General features: G+C 42.5%; 1 protein-coding gene across 1 annotated transcript; it reads right to left on the bottom strand.

Moving 5' to 3' along the window:
* Positions 1-988: 988 nt before the first annotated feature.
* On the bottom strand, positions 989-5,410 carry noxo1a (NADPH oxidase organizer 1a). The gene is made up of 8 exons (XM_079645659.1): positions 5,291-5,410; positions 5,125-5,205; positions 4,963-5,035; positions 4,694-4,877; positions 3,795-3,988; positions 3,585-3,707; positions 2,849-2,966; positions 989-2,508 (listed from the first exon to the last, which is right to left on the bottom strand). Exons 1-8 carry the CDS (start codon positions 5,354-5,356, stop codon positions 1,755-1,757), a joined length of 1,593 nt encoding a protein of 530 aa, XP_079501785.1. The 5' UTR covers positions 5,357-5,410; the 3' UTR covers positions 989-1,754.
* Positions 5,411-10,199: the final 4,789 nt, after the last annotated feature.

The following is a 10,199-nucleotide window of genomic DNA, read 5'->3' as shown; positions in this document are numbered from 1 at the left end:
GTTGTTGCAGAGGCATAATGCGCAATTTTGTAATAGCTGAGGTGGCAGTCACACACATTTTTTTAATTGATTTAACCAGATAAAAAAGCATTGAGATAAAATCTCATTTACAATGCTGACCTGGCCAAGAAGGCAGCAACGTTACACATAAAACAACACAAACATATAAAATACAGAGAACATAACTAAGAAAACAGAAGATGAAAAAGCAGTCACTACATTGTGCACATTAGGTCAGTAAGAAAGGTAGACTACTTATTACTGCAAGAGCAGCTGGTGGTAAGGACCTCAGACAACTTCAATGTAAGTGCCCTCAGATTAAGGCTTGATTGAAGGTCATTCCAAGACCAAGGACCATAATAAAAAAAGACTCCTTTTCCCAGCCTCAGTCCGCAGAGCAGGTACCTGGAACCGTATACCAGGCACTGGTTCTGAGGTGGTAAGAGTCACAAACTGGAGCAAATCTGGCACATATGTAGAGTGGAAGCTTTCCTAAAATGGCTTTATACATTAATAAAAACCAATGCTGCATCCTATGCATACTAAGTGAGGATCATTCAGTTAGGCTATACAGTTTGCAATGATGAGTCCTATAGGGTGCATTTGAAATATATCGCAGTGCAGCATGGTAGAGTGGGTCAAGTTTGGCCAAAACAGTGGGACGGGCAAATCTATAAATTGTATCACCGTAGTCAAGCTGGGACAGGAATAAGCCAGAGACCAACCTTTTACGGGATGAAGTTGAAAAACAACATTTAAGTCTGAAAAGGAAGCCAAGAGTGAATTTGGTCGAGGCCATCAGGCCCGGCAGACTTTTTAGGATCAATTGAGTGCAAACCCTGTAAGACTTCAGAGACCGAGAAATAAGCTAAATCAAAAACAGGGGAGTTCATCCTGGAGTTCTGTCCATCGAAGGTTGGGAAAAATGTTGTGGATTGACTGACAGAGCGAGCTATACAGCTTAAAGAAAATCTTGAAGCAAGACATGTAGAGTTTACCCAAAGTATTTTTATTTGTTCGAAGCTTTTGTGTAACAAGAAAATACACTCAAGATTTAAATGGTCAGTATATTCTGTGTTATTGACACAACCTATTACTATATACAAGTTAATTTAGCTGTAAACATGCTGACCAGGAAACAAAATGCCCACATACTGTTCATAATTCAGATAAATATTTACTTTTGCTCCAGACACAAGAACACATCTCTTTCCCTTTCTCTCTGTGCACTCAGCGCACTCAGAATGCATACAAGGTTTCCAGTATGGAAAATAAATCATTCAAAACAGAGTTAATTAGCACGTTATGAATGTTAAGTGTTTACAGGTTCATAATTTTGTTAATATATCTTCTGCTTATGCTGAATACCTTTGTCTATGTGTGTACATGTACACAATCAATCTTCAAAGATCATGCCAACCACAACAATAAGACTGTTTGACAACTAATATTCGTATGAAAACAAACTCAGCAGGAAAAAAACGTGTTGGCATAGCTTCACAGGTACCACATTTTCCCACAGTCACCTCAGTACAAATGATACACTGCCTGCAGTCATAATAACAAAACTACTCTTAGTTACATTCTGAACACTTGCTCACCTCACTAAGGAGTTTTATTTGCAGAAATCAAATAAAAATAGCAGGAAACGGTATTTCGATCTGTCTGTACACACAAACTGAAAGATTGACAATAAAGTTGACTTTGACTTTTGACTAAAGTCCTTAATTATACAAATTAAGTTAACACACACTTCATCGACTTAATATCTCAGTCTGTGTGGGCGACAGGCCGCGCCTGGCTGCGTTCTTGCGGGTGACAGTGGTACAGCGGGTGAGGATCTCCTGGGCCCGCGGTCTGGGGGGCACTTTAGGTGTTGTCGGAGTGCCCTTGTAGAGGGTGGGATCAGAGACACTGGGGGGCATTTTCCCCTCTTGGCCACTTGTTGGGCTGAGGCGGTTGCTCAACACGGGGGGAGGCGTACGGCTGAGACGCAGCTCCTGTTCGTTGTAGCTTTGGCTCAGGTTGATGGACGAGGAGCTCGCCCAGGAACTGTTGAGGTCATCGCTGAAGCTGCTGCTGTCGCTCAGACTCCCGTCGCTGTCGGCCGGCAGGCTCAGGGGACGAGGCTCATCTTCTCCGTCCATCTCCACCTTGATTTTGGGCAAAAGGAAAGGCTTTGGGGTCCTGGGGGAGGTGTCAACGTCGGTGGAAGAAGTAATGCTTGCTGCAGACGGAGCAGCAGGAGGATGATAAGGCTGGATATCAACAGATTTTGACCTCTGCTGTAGGAGTGGTAGTTGCAGCTTGGGTGTGGACGATCTGGCAGGAAGTTGCAGCAGGTTGCCTTGAGAGAGGCTGAGACCTTTGGACTGCTGATCCAGGGACGGCATTAGTTGGTTCGGGGAAGAGTTGCGGCGATCTGGATTGGTGGCTATCATGTGGATATGAGGGGGTTTGTAGGGCTTCAAGTACATGATGGGGATGTAGCCTGCTTTACCATTATATCTGTTAAAAACGACAAAGTGGAGAATGTAGAGGGTTAACATTAGAATGAATTTTGCTATGCATGAGTATTTCCAAGGATGCTTTCACACACACTTTTCATAAATTATTTAGAGGACCAGTGCGTTGAATTTTGGGTGAAAATGAATGCACTCTTCCATTACGTTTGCACCTTAATTGTTTCAGGAGCCCAGAACAGACAAACCAACATGCTCCAGAGAGGGGCTTCTGAGAGTTTACGTTACTTAAAAGCCACCCTAGGTTTTCTGACAAGCAGTATTTAAGTTGGTTCCAATCTAAATCTAGTACACTGGACGATGTTTAAATGTTTAGTGTTAAATACCTGACGAGCCACCAGCCGTTGTCAGACTTCTGCAGGACTTCCACCACAGCACCGATGGCCACGGTTATCTCGTCATCCTTGGTGGCCTTGTAGTTCTTGACTGCATTGTATAGCATTCCTGGAGTGAAAGAAATGTCTTTAATACAGTGCTTTGTTGCACCTTTACTTACATAACCAACAATGTTCATCCACATAAGTACTATAGTAAAGTACAGTTTTTACATATTTGTATTTGAGTATTTCCATTTTACTCTCTCACTGTGCACAGCACGTTAAAAAGGAAATTATTATACCCCCTTACATGTATTTGATACATTTACTTTATATTTCCCTTTTACACAAAAAAAACCCATCTGTGCTTGTATGATATAATGCAGTAAAAAGCTGCTGCTTTACCCGGTAACACACAAAGTATCAAAACTTAGTTCCACACTGACAGACTAAAACATTATAATCCTCTTAATGAGCAATTGTGATAAAAAAAAATATATAATATTCTATCCTATTTAAATACAACACTGTGAAATGAGCCATTCTGCATAGAGAGCACTTTTAATACTCCGAGAGAATTTTGCTGTTTGCTGTATATCTGTAATTTGACATTTTGAGGGTTTCTACAACCAACTTTTTCTACTTTCACTTTTAAAAGCATCTAAGCCTTTGCTGTGTAAACAAGCTTTGTGTTGATGGTCTAATGTTCTGATTGGGTACAACTATACTGTACTTATGCACATACCTCTTTCATAATTCCCATCTATTTGATCTTCATCCTCAGCCTCATCGTCATCCTCCAGTTTATCCAGGTAGGGGGCAGGGAACCAGGCCATCTTCTTGCTTTCATTCTCCACAAGCCACCACCCTAAACCAACAGGATTTCACATTTAACAGATCTCAGGGTAATGGGTTGTTGAGGTCAACCATTAACAGGACTCTGAGGCTCGCTCACCTGCTTTGTCTTTGATGAGAACATCGACTTTTTCGTCCAGCGCCACTTTGAAAGGCTTGTTCTTGGTGTCTTTGGTCTCGTAAGGAGCCACACACCTGTACGTCTCGGTGACAAACGGCTGGGTCACGTTCCCCACGCCCTGACCCTGTCCTGCATCTCTGATCATTTCATCCTCTGCTGGCATGATCATGATGCTGAGGAAGAGAGTAAAAATTATTAAGAATTAGGCAGAAAAACAGAGCAGCTCATTGAAAAGTCTAAATCGTGACTTCTATTCATAATCTGACATACTATACATTTGTTGGATTGTGGACTAGTCAGGTTTTAATTTAAAGGCTCCTGGTGCAGATCCTACACTTAACATGAACAAGGGCCTCATGCTTGCTGAGAAACGTACATGTTCTATTTAGCAATTATTTCATATTCCTCTGTTTCTTTTTAATCCTCTAACTACTCAAACTATTATAATATTGTACATGGGGTTTTTACTTAGTGTTGACACTAAGTATCTGGTTAAAATGCAAAAGTCAATTTAGGAAAGCTTTTTGTCAAGTTTTATATAATAAAACATATATTCTCAATTAGACATTTTGGAAAAGCTAAAATCCCGCAGAAAAGCCTTCTGGAGTTGGTAGCAACAAATCGGAATTTAAATTTGAAACAAGAATGTTTGGTTATTCTACAAAATAATTTCCTTATTTCTTTGATTGTTTCATTGTTTCATATAATCTCATATAAAGGATACTTCGGGGTATATCAGTCATTACAGTTTTTGCCAAAGATGTCACCACTCACTCTTAAGCTTTTACAGCTTGGGGCGACTATGCCAAAATACTTCCCTAAAAGAGTAAAGGCATTATATCATTATATGAAGTCGTTTTTGAAATGCTTTAAACTACCTGTTCTGGGCAAACTCCGGCTGCAGGTCCTGGTCTTTGGGGTGGAAGAACTGGATCAGGTCTGCCGACTGGCAGACCCTCGGGTCGCAGCTCAGAAGTGCATTACAATATTTCTGCAGAAACTTGAGTCGCAGCAGAGACCTGGTGGGACCTTTCTCCCGGCCGCCCCTTCTCAGCATTCTGTCTGAAAGCACATAGGACGCGTAAAGTCAGGATCAACACAGAAATACACTTTGTGACTCACATAAACTGCTGCTGTAAATACATACCTCGATATCTGGGGATGATTCTGTCGGATTGTTTCATTTTACTTGCAGGTGGGAAAGCTTTCTTCAATAGTTTCTGTCATAAAGAAAATGGGTAACAGAGTTGTTATTAATAACCACTACCCACACCACACAGGCGCAACACATGAGCAGCTGTATACTCACATGCATTTTCTTAAATTCCGGATTTGTCCTGTAAACTACAATATCACTCTGGTCTGACCAAAGCACGGAGGTCATGTACATCTGGAAAAATTAAAATGCAGATGTTAATCACACTGTAGAGAAGAGGTCTCTTAATTATTATTTTTTCAAATCACCACGCGCTCACTTTGCTCTTCTCCTTGTGCATGACTCCAATTAAACGCACGCTGATGGGATACCGCTGGGCCTCCATGAGGAAGCGAAAAGGAATAAAGTTGAGTGTTAAAGTTGTGAGGGTTCCTCTCAGATCGGCTCTGATCCTACTGCAGCTCAGGAGCTCTGCAGGTGTATTTATATTTGCTGCACCTGCGCAGGTATTGCGTCGCGGTATCACTGCGGAAACTCCAGCAATGTGCAATTTGTATTCACAGTCTTTATTCTAAATTCAGAACACTTGTGTGGGCGGCACGTTCTGGTGATGGTTCATAATCTTTTCCCTTCAGAATGTTTCTTCATGTCCTGGCCATTTGTCAAATTGTAATTGTCTTTTCTTTACATATATTTCTAGCTCCCATCTGTTCATTTTTAGTAATATCAATCACATAAAGAATTATCTTAGTTGTCTTAGTGCTGGCTGAACTATTAATTAATAGTCAAATGCATGAGTGTTAACAAGTAAGAAAAGAATCGGTTCTTAAAATAGCAGGCAGCATTGTTTGAGCTACATGAGGAAGTTATATTTTTCCACATGTCTTTCCTTTCTATTTCGTAGAAATAATGTTTCCTTCTCTCTTTGTTGGCTGCAGCACGTACGCCAAACATGATCCACATTCATTGGTCCTCAGCTAGTTGTCTTTAGAAATGTCTCATTCCTGAATGTGTCTTCCTGGTTAATCATCAGCCTATTCATAACAACAGGTGGGAATTCCAAAATCTAAATTTGTCATTACTATGCGCTTTCCTTTGATTTAGGATTTAGGAATTTGAAACTATAGCTTGGTCTCCAAACACCTACAGTAAATGGGCATTTATGTGATGCATGTGTGCTTTTACGATATATGAGATAAAGATAAGATATACTTTAATGATCCCAAATTGGGACATTTCTTCGTTTCAGCAGCATGAAAACAAAGTATTGCACATAATTAGAATACAAAAGAGTAAAAAATAAACAATTATTCAATATACATCTCAAAATAATAATAAAACAGAACTAAAAGAGTGAAAATATAAAAGTTGATCTGTAAACTATCTGACAAATAAAACATTATTGAAGGGCAACTCAATATAAAAGTGGGATATTATTTACATTTAGTGCGCAACAATAGGGGTTAGGAGTTGCCCTGTGTATTTGATATTAGATTTTTCACACCACTTATTAGTTGATTTTCATACCAGCCTCAATGTGTATGAGACAATATGAGGTTCATGACCTCACATGCTGCAAAAGGTTTGAACAGTTTGTATCCTGACATGCACTTAAAAGCCAGAAGGACGTAAACCTTTTTTTGTACATTACATTACATTACATCACATTGCATTTAGCTGAAACTTTTATCCAAAGCGACTTACAATAAGTACATTCGACCAGGAAGATACAACCTTGAAGAAAACAGAATCATATAAGTACATCAGGTTTCATAGAGCCAAACATTTCAAGTGCTACTCAACTGGCTTTAGATAAGCCATCCCTTTATTAGTATATAAGTGCTTTGTTAATAGTTCTATCGATCGAAGTGGAGTCGAAAGAGATGAGTTTTCAGTCTGCGCCGGAAGATGTGTAAGCTTTCTGCTGTCCTGATTTCAATGGGGAGCTCATTCCACCATTTTGGAGCCAGGATAGTAAACCCACGAGTTTTTGCTGATGGGAACTTGGGTCCCCCTCGCAGTGCGGGTGCTGTTTGGCTGTTTGGACGATGCAGAGCGGAGTGCACGTGCTGGGGTGTACGGTTTAACCATGTCCTGGATGTAGGAAGGGCCAGATCCATTCGCAGCATGGTACGCAAGTACCAGTGTCTTGAAGTGGATTCTAGCAGTTACTGGAAGCCAGTGAAGGAAGCGGAGGAGTGGTGTGGTGTGGGAGAATTTAGGAAGGTTGAAGACCAGACGAGCCGCTGCATTCTGGATGAGCTGCAGAGGTCGGATGGCACATGCAGGTAGACCAGCCAGGAGGGAGTTGCAGTAGTCTAGGCGTGAGATGACGAGAGCCTGGACCAGAACCTGCGCTGATTTCTGGGTCAGCTGGGGACGTATCCTCCTGATGTTGTAAAGCGTGTATCTGCAGCAGCGGGTTGTAGCAGCGATGTTTGCAGTGAAGGACAGTTTGTTATATAGGATCACACTCAGATTCCTTGCAGTCTGCGTCGGGGAAACAACAGAGGTGCCGATGTTGATTGTTAGGTCAAGAGTGGGACAATCTTTTCCCGGAAGGAAAAGCAGTTCAGTCTTGTCAAGGTTGAGCTTGAGGTGATGAGCAGACATCCACCAAGAGATGTCTGCTAGGCAAGCAGAGATGCGTGCGACGACCTGGGTCTCTGAGCGGGGAAAGGACAGAATTAGTTGGGTGTCGTCAGCGTAGCAGTGGTATGAAAAACTATGCGGGCTAATGACAGATCCGAGCGAGTCTGTGTACAAGGAGAAGAGGAGGGGACCAAGCACAGAGCCCTGAGGGACCCCTGTAGTTAATTGACAAGGGTCGGACTCTGACTCTCTCCAAGTTACCCTGTAGGTGCGGTCTTTGAGGTATGAGATGAGGAGGGAAAGTGCAGTGCCTGAAACTCCAAGTTCTTGGAGAGTGCGAAGGAGGATCTGATGGTTCACCGTATTGAATGCAGCAGACAGGTCCAAAAGGATGATGACAGAGGAGAGGGATGCTGCTTTAGCAGTGTGCAGTTCCTCAGTGACAGCAAGGAGGGCAGTTTCTGTTGAGTGACCTGCCTTTAAATCAGACTGGTGCGGATCCAGAAGGTTGTTCTGATGGAGATAACAGGAGAGTTGTTTAAAGACAGCGCGTTCAAGTGTTTTAGACAGGAACGGGAGGAGAGAGAGAGGCCTGTAGTTTATAACATCAGACGGGTTGAGAGTGGGTTTCTTTAGGAGAGGGTTTACTCTTGCCTCCTTGAGACTGTTTGGAAAGTGACCAGAAATTAGAGAAGTGTTGATGAAATGGGTGAGAAACGGTAGAATATCAGGAGCGATAGTCTGAAGGAGGTTTGAGGGGATAGGGTCCAGAGGACAGCTGGTAGGACGGGCAGAGGTAACGAGGGTAAGAACCTCACTTGGAGAGAGAGGGGAGAAGGAGGTCAGTGTGTGGGTGAAAGGTGGGTCTGGTGACCCAGCGGTGAGTAAAGGTGAGTCAGAAAAAGAAGAGCGAATATCATCAACCTTTTTTTCAAAGTGGTTAACAAAGTCGCTTGACAGAAGGGAGGAAGGGGGAGGGGCTTTGGGGGGGTCCAAGAGGGTGGAGAAGATAGAAAATAGTTTTTTGGGATTGGAATAGGAAGATTGGATCTTATCTTGAAAGAAAGTGCTTTTTGCCTGAGAGATGGAAGCAGAGAAAGAGGAGAGGAGAGCCTGATAGGTTAGGAGGTCGTCATGGTGTTTGGATTTCCACCATTTCCGCTCTGCTGCCCTAAGGATGGTTCTATTAGCACGCAGTGCGTCATTTAGCCAGGGAGCAGGAGGGGACTGACGAGCCTGCCAAGATGTGAGAGGACAGAGAGAGTCCAGAGAGGATGAGAGAGTAGAGAGGAGAGTTTCTGCAGCCGAGTTTGGAGGCAGGAGTTGGAACGAATCAGAGGAAGGGAGGGCTGAGATCACCGATGAGGCAAAGGTAGAGGGGGAGAGGGAACGGAGGTTACGGCGGACAGGTGCAGAGTTAGAAGAAATTAGGTTGTTATGTTTGGAAAGGGGTAGAGAGAATGAAATGAAGAAGTGATCGGATGTGTGGAGCGGGTTTACAGAGAGGTTAGAAGTAGTGCAGTTCCTGAGATCAAGAACATTACCAGCATTATGAGTAGGTGGGGATGGAGACAGTGAGAAAGCAAAGGCGGTTAACAGAGATGTTAGTTCAGATATCTTCCCTGTCTGGAGGTTGAAGTCTCCGAGAAGTACAGCGGGAGGGCCAGTTTCAGGGATGTGTGAGAGGAGATTATCTAATTCCTCCAAGAAGTCCCCCAAGGCGCCTGGTGGACGGTAGAGAACAACAATGGTTAATTGTATAGGAAGGGTTACTGTTACGGCATGGAATTCAAAGGTGGAAGGAGTGAAATTAGGTAGCTTGAAGAGGGAAAAGCTCCAGTTGGGAGAGAGCAGGAGACCAGTGCCACCTCCTCTGCCAGAGGGTCTGGGTGTATGGGAGAAGGAATATGCTGTGGAGAGAGCTGCTGGGGTGGATGTGTTGGATGGAGTGATCCAGGTCTCCGTGAGAGCAAGGAAATCCAGAGACAGTACACTACTGCCATCTAGTGTTGGCTGTCTCTTCTGTGCTCAGGAGATTTGACTTAACCTTACCAGTAATGCAGTGCTCCTGTACCCTAATGGTTAACGCACATTACCACACAACTGTCAACGTCCCCGGTTTAATTTTTAGCCAGGAACCTTTGCTGTATGTTGTACCCATCCATTTATGTATTACTTCACTCTGACAAAGCAATACAAAACTTGAAACAAATACAGTGGATATCAACAGGGTGGCCATGGTTACTTTCCCTTTAAACGTAAAGGTGGACATCTTCATGCAACTCTGGGAAACATTGATGCAATATGTCAAATCTGAGAACTTCATTTCCTTTATTCTCTTCTCTCGACTGTCCAAATGACTCACTTTAGTGTATGCAACTGTGCAAAGACAAATTTGTATTATTTCTTACTTTACCATATATCAGCAAGTATGACGTTATATTATGTCTCTTTAATTGCTATGCTTAGAAAAATAGATTCTAAATGTAATCAAAATTAGGCAGCAATACTTTTGGTACAAGATACTTATTACTCTTTTTTATATCATTATCATTTCTCATTGCTTTTATATGCATATATCAACGCCAGTAGACGAAATAACAATGCATTTTAGATTTCGAATAAATAATACACAA

The sequence above is a fragment of the Notothenia rossii genome, assembly GCF_949606895.1.
Source record: "Notothenia rossii genome assembly, chromosome: 8".
NCBI lineage: Eukaryota > Metazoa > Chordata > Actinopteri > Perciformes > Nototheniidae > Notothenia > Notothenia rossii.
Note: the sequence above shows the minus strand (reverse complement) of the source record. Positions and strands in the feature narration are given on the sequence as shown.